A 17,031-nucleotide genomic window follows, 5' to 3' on the forward strand; every position below is an offset into this window, starting at 1 on the left:
GTTATTGCTCTGTAACTATTGTTGAATTCAATTTGAAGAAGTTCAGTGTTAACATAGACAACTTTATTGTCATCTTTACAAGCCAACAAGGACTTTGATCATATATTATAGCAGTGGAAAAGAAAGAGGTTCATCATTGCAATGTTTGAAACTTCGGCCACGTTACCAGCATTGTCAGTAGCGCGGAGAGCAAAGGCTACTCTAAGATCCATGAGTAGATTAAAAACTTTGTTAATCATGTTTAGGTTCAGTTAAGACTTACATGAGAAGATCTCGGTCTGATGGAATATCGTTGAGATCAACCACAAAATTTTCCGCACTTTTTAGCAACACTCGGAGTCAATAAACAGCCCGATACGAGATTTGCGGTTGATATTGGAATTTCGCTGGAAAATGAGAAGGAAAGAGCGCTGGGCTGATCGTAGGTGTAGCGAATTTCGTAGAAGACGGCTGCAATATTAATTAAACGCAATAACGTCTTCCAATGCCTCTTAAAACGTTTAGAAACGATTTTTAAAACTTTATTTTAAAACAACTTTATCTGTGCATGTCTTATCAGTAGGACAAGTTTTTGTAACTTTTTTTTACAGCTTCCTAAATACTCAGAATTTATGTAGGTATAAATATATGTAGAATAAACAATAGAAGCCACCTTAGCAGAGAAACCGCAGAAGACAATGCTGAAATCGCTTCGGTATAATATAAATGCTGTCATTGAGAGCTCGCACATGCGAAAAACAGCACTTGTCACATGGTAGTAGTGATCAGATAGTAATAAAACTTTTTTTGTCAAAAGAGAGCGCAGATTTTCATTGTCATCTAATCAACTTTACCGGTACTTCATGTAATAAATATAGAAGCCGCCTTCGAATAGAAGCCGCCCTCGAATAGAAACCGCACAAAACCTTCAAAAATAAAATACAGTAGCCGCGGTTTCTATTCAAGAAAATACGGTACTCAAATTTCAGCGCATGATGTGCCAATGACATCCTGTTTCCTGTTTATCGTTTAAAGTCGTGGCATTAAATATCATGCCTATATAATGTGAGTTATACACAGCTGCTTATGCATTCTGTCTTGCTGTTACAATCAACGCTGTAATATGGAGGTTTTCATGTTGGTGCTGTGCAAATGTTCTGTTGAAATGTTATCGTTCAAAGAAGGTTCATTATTATCAGTATATGCAGTTGTCATTTATGTGTAAACATTGTTGCATACAACTTGAAGAATTTCAGTGTTAAGTTAGACAAATTTGTTGTCATCTTCAGCAGACAATAATTCGTAAAGGTGAACAATTAAGTTCGAGGTTGAGAAAAGCAGATAACATCCTTACGAGACTCATATATCATCACCCGCAATAAACGTTTCAACAAGCAATAATTGTAGTGAAGTGGGTTAAGTTGTCAGGTTCAGCTACCATTTACAACCATTTCATTAAAAGTACAAGGATTCTGTCCAAATTATGGCTGTAAGCAATCATAAACTAGCCTAGATCTAGTTGTAAGCTGAAGTTCGCGGAAGGTTTATGATGTGATTTTGCGATAGTAGCTTTTTGATTTAATGTATTTTGCATTGAAAAGCCTATCTCTTTGAGTTGATTCATAACACCTTAGATGTGTTTTTGATATCTTTTAACATACCGAGTTATAGTAATGTTAGTATTAACGCATATTGCACATAAGCAATGCCTCTTTGCTTCCGATATCAATGCTAGCAAAGGGTCATACGTCAGGATTTTTCCGGACATGTCCAGGATTTTTTTATTCAAATATGCGTCTAGGAGAAATGTTAAAAACTGCTTAAATGTTCGGGATTTTTGAACAATAATTTTGATAAAATCTAACTGGCTATATTTGCGGTATAATATTAACATTCACACTAGAGGGCGCCGTTATTAATGCAATGTATAAAATAAGTCATTTCCGTAAAACAGCAATTTGCGGCGTATTATGAACGTTCATACTGATGGAATCCTTTTCAATCCAAAATTTGTTGCAAATCATTTCCACAATGCGTTGATTTATAAATCAATGTGAAAGTTCACACTGGAAAGCGACCTTATCAATGTGATGTTTGCTACATATCATTTTCACAAAATAGCCATTTCAATACCATTTGACAGATCACACAAGTGGGCTAGCGTAACAGTGTTGTCATGCAGAGAAATCCTTAAAGTTGAAGGCACATTTGTAAACATTCACAACCGTTACACTGCATGAACTAACTTTAGGAATTTGTTTTTCTTATTTCATTTTGATTATTGTTGATTGCAATATCTTTGAAAATGATTTTTGTATTTCTACATTTTTAAGCTTTAACATTTATCTTCCTTTACTTAGTGTAACCTGCAAATTTATAGCTTATAATTTGTACGTTACACCTAGCGTATAGGTCATAAGTATAAACAGCATCTTATGCAACTGCAGAGTGTCAACCAGCTCATATTCAACTTGAGTTTGTTTTAAAAACATTGAATGATCTTATTTTGCCAGAATTAAAATCAATACAACAAGATATCATAAGAAAATAGAATTTGCAAAGGTGCAAGAAAAAATGGAAGACATGTATTTAAAGGTTTTTGCACAATCAAAAGGAACTAAAAGCATGAACAATGCAATGCCATTTGAAGAAACATTGCAACCATCAGCTATACAGTCTGAGTTTAACACTAGCATTTGTATTCAAGAAATTCATTCAAAGAAGGCATCACTTATAGCTCATCTTGAAGCTATTGAAGAAAAATCTTTGTCGTTGCAGGATATTGAGATTTTGCCGACTGAAACAGATGCTACATTTACTCTTATGTCAAATAATGTTTTCCCTCAGTCAGAGAATGAAGGAAATGCAACATTCGAAGATGACATTGTTGATTCTGAAAACCTAAATGAAAAAAACTCACAAGAGGAACACAACAAATTGGCTACGAAGTTTCCTGATAAAAAAATAACAAATCGTGAGAGCAATACTAGAGAGGTTAAATGTTCACGAATTGTTGGAAATGACAAAACCAAACATTTCTGTTGCGCTGTTTGTGATAAATCTTTTACACGAAAAGCAAAAATGAAAATTCATTTAAAGACTCACTTCAATATACGATTGTATCAATGTCAAATTTGTTGCAAATCATATTCACAAAACAGCACTTTGAAGCAACATATGAAAGTCCATACTGGAGAGCGCCCTTATCAGTGCGATGTTTGTTTCAAAACATTTTCACAAAACAGTATTTTGAAGCAACATATGAAAGTCCACACTGGAGAGCACTGTTATCAATGCGACGTTTGTTTGAAATCATTTTCACAAAACAACAATTTACAACGTCATATGAAAGTCCACACTGGAGAGCGGCCTTATCAATGCGATGTTTGTTTGAAATCATTTTCGCAAAGCCACCATATGAAAAGTCATATGAGAGTCCACACTGGAGAACGCCCGTATCAATGCGACGTTTGTTTGAAATCATTTTCGGAAAACAGCAATTTACAACGTCATATGAAAGTCCACACTGGAGAGCGCCAATATCAATGCGATGTTTGTTTGAAATCGTTTTCGGAAAACAGCAATTTTCAGTCTCATTTGAAAGTCCACATTGGAGAGCGCCCTTATCAATGCAATGTTTGCTGTAAGTCATTTACACAAAGCAACCATTTGAAAACTCATATGAGAGTCCATACTGGAGAGCGCCCTTATCAGTGCGATATTTGTTTGAAATCATTTTCACAAGACAGCAAATTACATCGTCATATGAAAGTCCACACTGAAGAGCGGCCTTTCCAATGCGATGTTTGTTTGAAATCATTTTCGCAAAACAGCCGTTTACAGCGTCATATGATAGTCCACACTGGAGAGCGCCCTTATCAGTGCGATGTTTGCTGTAAGTCATTTTTACATAACAGCAGTTTGAAAACTCATATGAGAGTCCATATTGGTGAATGCCTTTAATGAATTGTTTGGTTTAGGTTTTAATCAAATCTATTGTATTTGACAATGTTTTGGTGTTTGCTTACATTCAAAGCTACCGTAATTTTGTCATTAATACTGCTACCAAATACAGCTAGTTTGGTGATTAGTTGTTTATGCAAATGATTATTATGTTTTGCACTATAAAGATGTTATTTCATTTTCAAACTTTTTCAAAAGTCATGTTACGAAATATGAACCATTTTAGCATGTTCATTTCATTTTGTTTTGGTTTCGCTGATTGCAATGTATTTGAATTGTTGTACTAATTTTTCTAGTTTATGTTTTATGTTTCTGTATTCACTTCATATGCAGTTTCCTACTATTCACATTCCTTTTCTTAGCAAAAAGGGCATATATATAAACCTTAACATATACAACTATTGAATGTCTATTAGGTTTGTTGGTTGTCCTTGAATACTTGTATAAATTTATACAGTTTGCGTGTTCATTTTCCAGCAAACAAGTTACAGATATAAACAATGTCATATACAACAGTGCTCTTCAACCTTTTTGTCAACGCGGAACCCCTCATGTACTTTCGTGTTTGTCATGGAACCCCACTAACAAAAGTTTAGAAATTACGAGTTGCTTGGTCAGAAAATAAGATATTTCGTTATTACACGGTTACACTTCAAAAAATAATTAGACATTTCAAAACATAAACAGTTATTACAAAAGTTATAAAGTCAGACATTTAATGACTCTATTGTTGTTGCTTTTCTTTTGATCTTATGACTGTGATGCAACAATAACGTTCCTGTTAAAAGCAAGTGACGCAACAATTATATCAATGTTTTATTCGGTTGTTGACTGCACTCAGCAACTTCTTGTTTAACAAACTGGCCTACTTGGAGTATGAATGCTGTGCAGTGATCGAAAAAAATTGGAATGACGCATCAAAATGCTAAAGCAAGAAATCAATTTCCCTAAACAAACGAGGAACCCTCGCGGAACCCTTAAAACTCACGGAACCCCACTACGTGTTCCACGGAACCCTAGGGTTCCGTGGAACCCCTGTTGAAGAGCACTGATATACAATCATCATGTCATTCGTGTTGTATCAATCAAACGTTACATTAAGTATCATTGTTTTAGCTCACAGTTTCAAAGTTTACTATGGACTGACATCCAAGTGGTAAGCATGTCGAGATTACTGTATTTTGAAAACAATCAGTGATATGATTTTACAAGAATTAAAATCAATGTGATAAGATGTGAAGTTGGAATTTGACAAAATTCAAGAAAACATGGAAGATATGTAATCAAAGCTTCTTGCAGCAATCCAAAAATCCAAAACCACGAACAGTTCAATGCCAAATGAGGAAATATTGCAAACATAAATTGAAAGTTTGTTATTGACATTTGTATTAAGTAAGCTCAATCGGAAATTGCATTTGTTTCTCCTAATCTTGGAGCTATCAAAGAAGAGTCAATGGGAGATGGAGAGGTATCTCGATTTGAGTCTAATGACAAAATTACTGCAATGTTAAATAATATTTTCACTCAGTCAGAGAATGAAGCAAAAGAATTCCAAACATTTGGACAAACTTGTTGATTCTGAAAACTTGAATGAAACAAACTCACTCCCAAAATATAATATGTTAGCAAAGGAATTTCCTGATGAATGCACATCGAATGGTAAAAACTTTAAATGCAAAGTTAAGCATTCCATGACAATTGTTACCGAAAGTATTTATGTTACTCGGTTTCTGATAAATCTATCAAACAAATAGCAAACCTGCAAACTGATTTAAGAACCCACATGGACCAACACAATAATGAATCTTTTACACAATAATCAAATTCACTTGAAGACTGACACGGACAGGCGGTTGTATTACTGATGTGTATGTTCCTAAATATTTTCATAAAATTGCCTTTTGTTTCATCATCGTAAGATCCCACATTGGATAAAACCAAACAACTGTTCTCGTTGTGGAACGATAGAAATCACATTTTTGGGGGCTTATGGAAATTCGTGGCACTACACGACCAAAATTGTATCAATTCTGTAATAAACTACTATTAAAGTGAAGTTGTAGAAGTGCAAGTACAGAAGTGAACCAATGAATTGAATCTTAAACAGAAGCCCAAAAAAGAACCATTCTACAGTATATACTAAAACGTACCTGATGTAACTACTAAAGACCAAAATGTAATTACACAATTTTTACTCTCTTCGCCCCAGTTTTATCGAAATACTGTTAAAGAATGAATTCTTGCCTTAACTTGCTGATGTATGTTCGTAATGCCAACCTTTTTCGCAGGTAAGTCGACTTTCACCCAAAAGTAAAAACTTATAAGCATCCAACTTCTACAGGTTAAAAGCTCGATTAAAGGAAATTATTGAATTTATCTGTTGTAGTTTCTGCATTAAATCTTACCTATAACATGTCAGCATTAACAATATTACATTATCCAATCGGCCATAGTTTTCTTAAATCCAATTTTTATTGATACAGACATTATTTCAAAATTAAAAAATAATGTACATATACTGTACGAGTATATATATTTATTTAAGAGTTATAATTCACACATACAAGTTGATAGATTGTCTGGTGAAATGAAATCGTTTCGGGCGAAACATAAGCAAGGACGACCAAATTACCAACTGAATTTAAGAATCATAAAACAATTTTCTGTTATATTGTTCTTCAGTGGCGCGCTAAAGTGCTGTCTATAGCAAGCTGTGAAAGATTTTCAGGCAAATAGCATGATGTGGGTTTTCTAAACAAAAACTGATTAAGAGTGGGCAAGAAAGCCATCGCGCAATATACGAAGATAACAATGCTGTTTAAATGGAAGATTTTACCTAAGTTTTGGCAAAGCAAAGCTCAGCACTTCTTAACCATTAGGAGCAGGTTTTTCTTGTTGATGGCTGTGGTTGTGGTCTGTACGTTATTTGTTCATTTTGTCTTAATTCGAGACATGTTTAATATCAAGGAAAGAGACAAACTGCCTCATATGACAAGTAAAATAGCACTGAGCAAACCAACAACCACAACGAAAGCGGTTAAAACAAAGAAAGACACCAGCAAAGAAAGTTATCACAAAGAATATAAACGAAAATCTTTTCGTCATATTCCGAAGACAAAAGAAATCTCGTTTAAGTCAAAGCGAATGGTGATTGTTTTGTAAATTTTATTGTAATTATACGTATGGGACGTTTAGACTCTCTACTACAGAGTGTATGAACCACCAATGGTACAACCAAGTTTACGAATTTAGACTTAGTATAGCTTATTCAGCTACATATAGCTTGATATATAGCCATATGTACAGCTATACGTATTTATTTTGTCCACTGATATGTCGGTTTGTGTCATTGAGAAAGTCATCCACACAATTACACACAAGGTAAATTTTTCATAAAACAAACCTTGCATTAATCGACAGATGGCAGCTCAGGATCTTTCGCTTCGTGAGCCTAGTCACGTGACCAAACAAAGATTCGACGCAAGGGTGCAAACCATCGCCAGACGGTGCTCGAGAGTTGACCCGGAATTTCGTATTAAATGGCAGCAAGTAAAAGAAAAAGGTCAACATCCAGAAATTACTACAGTAATGACTGTTTTGTATTGTAAGCTTAATCAAAATATTCTGGATTGAAAAGTGTCCTGATATCAAATGCACAAAGCGAGAAACACTTGCTTACGATGTCTTTTCGAACAGTTGTTTATATAATATAGATTTCGTCGATTACGAATACAACAAACAGTATTATGATAAACGTATAAAGGATTTGCCTTAAGCCTGTTGTTTAGAAAAGATATAAAAATTACAATGAGAATGTCATTGAAGCAAAAAATTACCTCAGGGGCGCCCACTGACGGATATATCGGCAGTTACCGACATCGCACGATGCTTGTCAAGTGTTGAAAGCCGGGAGTTCAACATGGAATGACGTTTTCTGGAACTTGCGCGCTCTAGGCGAGGCAGCGAGGGAACAATTTTGGGAAAAAGCCATCCACAGCAACGTGAACGCTTTCGAAGAGTTAGAAGCAGCAAAAAAGTTGGAAATCTGGAAAGTAACAGTCGCTAAAAGCAAATTTTTGACCAACCCTACACAACGCTTTTACCAAGCAGTAACGTATAGTTGGTTAGGTGTCGGCCATCGACTTTAATTGTATAACCTAGCATGGTACTTGCACAACTTTAAGCCGCAGATTCATAACAAATTACTTTATTAAAACTTTTATCTTCTCATATTGCAGGACCAAGACTCAGCTATCATGGTCAATGTTCGCCATCCCTTTGCTAGGATGATATCAGGTTGGAGAGACAAATGCCAGCAGGTTTATTACTATAATACTTGGTTCAAGCAATATCCTGAACTGAAGAAATACACAAATATGTATGGGAGGTGGTGAAAATTATGTTGCTTGCGCAGTCCTGATCGTGATATAAACGCACTATAACCTACATCCCTTAATATTTACCAAACTAAAACAGGAACAATAAAAATACCAAAACGGAAAATAGGCCACCAAACTGAAAAAATGCCAATAGAGCAGAATAGGCCATACCAAAATTAATTTTACCAAGTGACTAAAGCCGGATGTAACAAGATAGAAGAACCGATAGCAGGAAGAAGAAGTTACAAGAAATCACAGAACAGTAAGTTTTATTATCACAGGATGCCAATAGAAGAACATTGTATCCATATATATAAGCTTAACCAAAATAAAATTAATCAACCGGAAAATACCAAAATGGCATTTACGGGAGACCGGGGTTAGTTGAAAAGCGTGGTTAGTTGAAAAATCGCAGTTTTAGTTTTCCCCGAACATCTTTGTAAATCTTTACTGCCCCTTAGTGATTGATAACGGTGTTATCTATTCGCCATGTTAATTTTATTGATCTCAGAGCAGAAGCATAAGAGTGACACACGTTTTTCTGTTTTTTACACTTTGAACTAAAATTCGAGCTTGTTGGTAAATATAGTGTAGGCTAACATACTGCTCTAGAGAAACAATTGAAAGTTCATTAGTCTATATTGACCGTAGGTGCCATGGTACCAGAAAAGGCAGAGGCAATTAAATTACCTGGTTTAGTGGCTACATAAAAAGTAAGTTTTATCTCTCTTGTGCATACGGGGTTAGTTGGAAAATTTTGAATGGGATTAGTTGGAATATGTAAAATCATATGAGTAAAAATTTCTTTTATTAATGCTTGATGGAATTCATATATTTTACTTATACAGCCTCGTACAGTTAAGTTGGAACTTGTTATTTGATACAGATCGATAAATAGGCCTATCTACACCTTTTAATTGAAAGTATGCGCGAGTATATAAACGCAAAACTCAACGTGGATCTACGCGGATCAACGAAACGCTGTCAGCAGAAATTTGTCTTCCATGTTGACTTGTCGGGCTACAATCCACAATAGATTGATTGACATTCAACGAACAGACAATTTTGAATACTGTATATAACAAATTGATATATTTTCTAACTAACCCTGTGTGGTTTTCCAACAAACCCCGGCTTCGGGGTTAGTTGAAAAATGTGACTGATGTCTGAAAAAATAAAGTTTGTGCGTAAACCTGTAACAATTTCTGGTCAGTCTTTTGTAATAAGTTGTAGACCAGCGTAGTCATTATGCCAGACTAGATAAAGGTTTCGAAGATCATTCTGAAGTTTGGTGGTTTAAATTTTCCTAAAATTTTTTCCAACTAACCCCGGTCTCATCTTTGTCGTTAAAATCTTTGTCGTTAAAGGATATTGAGATTTTGCCGACTGTAACAGATGCTACATTTACTCTCACTTCAAATAATGTTTTCCCTCAGTCAGAGAATGAAGGAAATGCAACATTCGATGGCGAGGTTGTTGATTCTGAAAACCTAAATAAAAGAAATTTACAGGAGAAATACAACAAATTGGCTATGAACATAGGCGCCGAAGTTTACAAAATGTAGGGCGGAAAAGATAATGGGTTCATATGTTTGGGAATTCCCCATGTCAAGGATTGTTGTAAAAACACAAAATAAGATAAAATATACTTCTAATCAACGTTATTTGCGACAACAGCCATGATACAACTTTTTACTTTTTATAAAAATTTTAGACTTGTTGGTTATGCTAAGCAGCTAACCTAACACTTACAGTTTCTCTTTAAACTCTTCGCATGGGTCGTCCCAAGGTTATTTTTGGTCATTGTGTTTGTCTGTACAGACGTAACACCAGAGATGGGAAAACACTTCCAACAAAAGCATATCAGTCAAATCTGGTTAATTGCATAGTCAATTTGCCAAGCCTTTTTATGCGATTAAACGAATTATGCGTTTATGCAAAAGTGCAAATTCCAGTTCTTTTCTTACTTGACGTGCGACGCTGGTCATGTGTAAAGACGTCAACACGCAAAACACTAACGTTTATTGTGTATAGCGATCATTCATTCATTGAAGCACGCAAAAGATGAAAACATGCTTTCTTGCATTTGTGTTTTTAAGCGAACAAATGTGGCCATGTCCGCCCCTTGAAACTGTAGTCATTGGTGAATTGTATGAAGTACATGCAGAACTTGTTTATTTTATGGTGTTGTCACAACGATTGCGTCAGCAGAGCTTTCAACTTGTTTGTTTCGTAAAACTTCTTCACATATTACGTCATCATCTTAACGCAACGCAACGCTTAAATGAAACTAAAACAGTGCGAATGTTAATGTCTGCGTATTGACAGCCACGTGTTAATGCTTAAATTGAGCATTGTTGGTTTCATTGTTTCGTAAGAAAGCGCAGTACAAGTCACAAAGCTTACGCATAGCGTGTGCGTTCCCAGTGCGCGTTGTTTTCAATTTTATCTTTTAAAAACTTTTGAATAATCGAATAAATTATCTTCATTTTTATTCAATTAAGCGGATTATGCAATAAACCGTTATTCGATAAACCGAAGTATTGTTTTTACAAATGATACACTACGCCTACGGTTTGGGACTTGCACGCTTTAGGCGATAAAACGAATTATGTGATTATCCAGAATGCAATTAACCGGATTTAACTGTATAACCTTTTGAACATAAAATCGCTATTATTTGTTAGACAAATCCACCCTGTCCACCCAAGTTCGGCACCCGTGGCTATGAAGTTTCCTGATAAAAACATCAAAAATCGTAGGAGCAATACTAGAGAGGTTAAATGTTCATGAATTGTTGAAAATGACAAAACCAAACAGTTCTGTTGCGCTGTTTGTGATGTGTTTTTGTTGTGTTTTAGTTGCAATTTTTTTGGCTGTAATTTGTAATTAGTTCATTTCCCTTTTCAGAATAGGCTAGGTCTGTTTTCAGATTTTTGCCCTTCTTTACTACAATAAATTTTAACTTTTTGTACAATAATGGGTAATTTAACTACTTCAAATATTCATTTGTCAAAAAACGATTTTTAATGTCAAAATTTTCAATTTTTCAGTCAAAAACTTTCGTTTTTTAGGTCAAAAAATAATCGCCCTAGTTATAAGTAAATAACTTCCCGGTACTATGACACCTTATCGAAAGACACTTTATTGAACGACAGCTGATCGAAACGACAGATGATCGAAAGACACTTTATCGAACCGACAGTTGATCGAACGACACTTTATCGAACCGACAGCTGATCGAACGACACTTTATCGAACCGACAGTTCAAGCAAGATTTTTGCGTGTTTCTCAAACATTGAAACAATAAGCCATTGTGATGTGCGGTCTTTGTAATGGTGTGTATTAATGAATTGTGATGTATATATCATAAAGTTGACGTTTTATATTTGTATCATAAAGTGTACGATTTCGCATGGCGGCCGGCCCGCCCACATATTAATAAGATATCACAAGAATACGCACGAGAATTACTAAGTACGAGATTGTCTGTACAGTAGACTAGACTAGTCATTATAGATACAAAGAGTAAGGAATTGAAGGCAAAATATTCAACAGTAGACTAGACTAGTCATTATAGATACAAAGAGTAAGGAATTGAAGGCAAAATCAACGAATATTGACATAAAAAGTTATCTTCGAGCAATTGCACACAACTTGTAATTAAATGAATTGCGATTGAAATGTGCACTTCGTCAGTTGTCGTGCTTTTAACAGTGCATATCGTCACACACATTTGTAATCGTTAATTAATAGAAAACTATGCGTCGTAGACTGATGAGATTTTTACAGGTTAGTAGAAACATCATCTGGCTTCCTGTATACATCATAATTGTAAAACTAAAGAAAGTGAATTTAGTGTAAATTAGGTATTTCTAAAAGTGACACATTTCTAGAAATTCTTCTTGTTACGCCGCGCCCCCGCTGTGAGTAGAGAACGAAAGAGAATAGTAAGTCATGTTATTGGTGCGTAAATGAGTAAACGAAAACGTTACGCTTCAATGCGGAGAGAGCAAAATTATATAAATATCACAATATCTCAAAAATTACAAAATCCAACTTTATCAAACAAACATGGACAGATAGCTGAACATTGTTTATGAAAAGTCACCAAATTTTAATTTTCTGCAGCAAACAATGCAACTGTACGCCACGTTTTGCTATGACTGTGTGCGAGAGAAGCAACAGTCGATTCGATCAACTGTCGCTTTGATAAGCTGTCGGTTCGATAAAGTGTCGTTTGATCAACTGTCGGTTCGATAAAGTGTCGTTTCGATCATCTGTCGTTCGATTAAGTGTCGTTCGATAAAGTGTCTTTCGATCAGGTGTCGCGTCACGTAACTTCCCATACTTTGTAATTATGCGATTTGGCTTTTTTGTTGGTCGAGTTATTTGACTAGACTAGTTTATTTTGAAAGATCAATTTTGCTGTTTGCTTTGTAGTAACCAGACCTACCTAGTGAGTGCACCGAAGTTGACTTTATTTTTGTTAACCAGACAATATTAATATTAATAAACAGAAAGTTGTTGGACTAAACAAATGTGACAATTCTGTGCTCTTTTCCCTCTGTTCCAATGCTGCTGTCTTGTGGACAAAATAGGCGTTTAAATTGGTATGATGTTAGAGCATATTGTAAAATGCTGTATTGCATCTGTTTGGTGTCGCAAAATTTGGTCATTGAGACCGTCAGGAAGTTGAATTTTTTCAGTTGTGGTAACCCTATGCTAGAACATGTTTATCTCATTTTGCTTTGAGTTTTGTTGAATGCAACGTACAGTCGAATCCGCTTAGTTCGGACACCGGATAACCTGGACAACCGCTTTAGTCGGCCAAAATGCTCGGGAACGGAACAAAAGTAAAAATTGAACGTAAAAAACTCCTGTCAATTCGGACAATTCTCCGCTTAATTTGGACACCTTAGGTTCGCAATTCCATCGTTAGGTTATGACACAATAAACAGTACTTTGTTCGTTTTAAGACAAGATTCAATTGCATTATGAGTGATTATGGTGAAACAATGACAATCGATGCAGTAACATTCGACAATGAACTCAAATAACACCGTGCCAGCTTCATAGTCGCTTTTACTTCGGTACAATTGCGTCCATCTTGTAGGACAAAATTGTACAGAAAAGTTTAGCACAAAAAGTGAAATGCTCATTAAAGTAAACGAAGTTGTTTTATGCGATCAGTGCCAGTTACTGCAGTATAGCGCAGCTATAATTCATTTATTACGCAACATAACAGTATTTTAAATGCGTTTTTTGCCTTTATGCATGACCATGAAACAAATGATTGATTTTCCGCTTAGATTGGACAAAAGTGAGCGGAACCAAAGGGTCCGAATAAAGCGGAGTCGACTGTAATTGAATGCTTCTGTAAATTTTAAAAGGTTTTTTATGTTGCCAACAATTTAACAGATTTCCATGTTCATTTTTTAACCCCGAAAATAGTTTACAAATATAAACAGTTTCATGTATAATCATGGAATGTCATTCACGTGGTATCCATTCAATGATACATCAAACATCAATTTATGTTTTGTTTTAGCTAGCAACTTTGTATTTTATTATGGAGTGTCATCCAAGTGATAAACATGTGGAGATTATTTTAAAAGAATCAGTGGTAAGATTATATGATTTTGCAAGAATGAAAAGCTATGCGACAAGAAGTGAATCAACTTCACTATGTGAAGTCCCGACTGAGACAGATGCGACATTATCTCTTATGTCAAACAATGTTTTCTCTCAGTCAGAGATTGAAGAAAAACCAGTATTTGATGGCGAGGTTGTTGATTCTGAAAACCCAAATAAAAGAAATTTACAGGAGAAATACAACAAATTGGCTACGAAGTTTCCTGATAAAAACATCACAAATCGTGAGATGAATACTAGAGAGGTTAAATGTTCACGAATTGTTGAAAATAACAAAATAAAACATTTCTGTTGCGCCGTTTGTGATAAATATTTTACACAAAAAACCAAAATGAAAATTCATTTAAAGACTCACAAGAGTAAACCATTGTATGAATGTCGAGTTTGTTGCAAATCATTTTCACGAAACAGCACTTTGAAGCAACATATGAAAGTCCACACTGGAGAGCGCCCTTATCAATGCAATGTTTGCTGCAAATCATTTTCTCAAAACAGCAATTTGCAGCATCATTTGAGAGTCCACACTGGAGAGCGCCCTTATCAATGTGATGTTTGTTTGAAATCATTTTCGGAGAATGGAAATTTACTGCGTCATATGAAAGCACACGCTGCAGAGCGCCCTAATCAATGCAATGTTTGCTGCAAATCATTTTCTCGAAACAGCTATTTGGAACATCATTTGATAGTCCACACTGGAGAGCGCCCTTATCAATGCGATGTTTGCTGCAAATCATTTTCACAAAACAGCCATTTGCAACATCATTTGAGAGTCCACACTGGAGAGCGCCCTTATCAATGCGATGTTTGTTTGAAATCATTTTCACGAAACAGCATTTTGAAAAGTCATATGAAAGTGCACACTGGAGAGCGCCCTTATCCATGCGATGTTTGTTTGAAATCATTTTCGCAAAACAGCAATTTACAGCATCATTTGAAAGTCCACACTGGAGAGCGCCCTTATCAATGCACTGTTTGCTGCAAATCATTTTCTCAAAACAGCCATTTGCAACAACATATGAGAATCCACTCTGGAGAGCGCCCTTATCAATGCGATGTTTGTTTGAAATCATTTTCACAAAACAGCCATTTGCAACGTCATATGAGAATCCACACTGGAGAGCGCCCTTATCAATGCGATGTTTGTTTGAAATCATTTTCGGAAAACAGCAATTTGAAGCAACATATGACAATCCACACTGGAGAGCGCCCTTATCAATGCGATGTTTGTTTGAAATCTTTTTCACAAAGGAGCATTTTAACAACTCATATGAGAGTCCACACAGGAAAAAGCCCTTATCAATGCGATGTTTGTTTGAAATCATTTTCTAAAAACGGCAGTTTACAGCGTCATATGAAAGTCCACACTGGAGAGCGTTCTTATCAATGCGACGTTTGTTTGAAATCATTTTCGGAAAGTAGCATTTTAAAAACTCATATGAGAGTCCACACTGGAGACCGCCCTTATCAATGCGATGTTTGTCTGAAATCATTTTTGAACAACAGCCATTTACAGCGTCATATGATAGTCCACACTGGAGTGCGCCCTTATCAATGCGATGTTTGTTTAAAATCATTTTCGGAAGACAGCAATATGAAGCAACATATGAAAATCCATACTGGAGAGCGCCCTTATCAATGCGATGTTTGTCTGAAATCATTTTCGCAAAACAGCAATTTAAAAACTCATATGAGAGTCCATACTGGAGAGCGCCCTTATCAATGCGACGTATGTTTGAAATCATTTTCGAAAAACAGCAATTTACAATGTCATATGAAAGCCCATATTGGAGAACACCCTTATCAGGGTCAAGGGTGATGTTTGCTGCAAATCATTTTGACACAACAGCAATTTGAAAACTCATGAGAGTCCACACTGGAGAGTGCCCTTAATGAAATGTTTTGTTTAAGTGTTAAACAGATCTATTATAAATGTAGACGTGGCAATGTTTTGGTATTTCTTTGCATTCAGAGTTATAGTAATGTTAGCGTTAATATTTCTTCCACATAAAGCTAGTTTGGTTATTTGTTCTTTATACCAATGATTGTTATGTATTGCACTGTAAAATGTTTGTTTCCTTTCTAAAAATGTTCAAAAGTCACATTGCAAAATATGAACCATTTTTGGATGTTTGTTTCATTTTGTCTTGATTTTCGCTGATTGCAGTGTCTTTGAATTGATGTAATAATTTTTCCGGTTTCAACATGTTTCTATATTCAAATCATGTCCAGTTTCCTGCTATTCACATTCATTTTCTTTGCAAATAGGTCATAAGTATAAACCGCAATGTATTCAACTATGGAGTGTCAACCAGGTTGTAGACTGGTTGATGTTGTCGTAAAAGCAATCAGTGATCTGATTTCACAAGAACTTTGCTTTTGACTTTATGTCAAATATTTAGTTAATTTGTTTTCTTGATTTGTTATAAACGTAGCGGTTGCAATGATAAATTTTAACTTTTATGAACCTTTTAAACATGTTTTTGAGTTTTGTTTACATACAGAGTTATTGCGATGTTAGCTTAGCACAGGTTGCACATAAGAAATGCTTCTTTGCTTCACATAGCAATGCAAGCACATGTTGTTCTCAATATGCTTTGAGTTTTGTTGATTTCTCCGTCCTTGAATACTTGTAATAATTTAAAGAGTTTTGCGTGTTCATTTTCATTTCACAGCATATAAGTTAAAGATATAATCATATAAACAATATCATATACTATACTATCATCATGTCATTAATGTGATATCCATCAAACGCTACATTAAATATAATTGTTTCTTTAGCTCACATTTTTATAGTTTACTATGGACTGTCATGCAAGTGGTAAGCATATCGAGATTATTTTGAAAACAATCAGTGATGCGACATGATGCGAAGTTGGAATTTGATAAAATACAAGAAAACATGGAAGACATGTGTTTAAAACTTCTTGCAGAAATAAAGAAATCCAAAACCGCAAACAATTCGATGCCAAATGAGGAAATATTGCAATCATAAGATGAAAAATCTGACGTTGACATTTGTATTAAGCTAGGTCATTCGGAGATTGCATTTGT

The 17,031-nt window shown here is 35.2% G+C and overlaps 1 protein-coding gene across 1 annotated transcript; it reads left to right on the forward strand.

The window, feature by feature from the left end:
* The first annotated feature begins 12,656 nt into the window (after positions 1–12,656).
* Positions 12,657–16,758, forward strand: LOC143465328 (uncharacterized). The gene has a single exon (XM_076963556.1). The coding sequence runs from the start codon at positions 13,895–13,897 to the stop codon at positions 15,791–15,793; it is 1,899 nt and encodes a 632-aa protein (XP_076819671.1). The 5' UTR covers positions 12,657–13,894; the 3' UTR covers positions 15,794–16,758.
* The last annotated feature ends 273 nt before the right edge of the window (positions 16,759–17,031 follow it).

This window comes from Clavelina lepadiformis, chromosome 7 (assembly GCF_947623445.1).
Source record: "Clavelina lepadiformis chromosome 7, kaClaLepa1.1, whole genome shotgun sequence".
Classification (NCBI taxonomy): Eukaryota; Metazoa; Chordata; class Ascidiacea; order Aplousobranchia; family Clavelinidae; genus Clavelina; species Clavelina lepadiformis.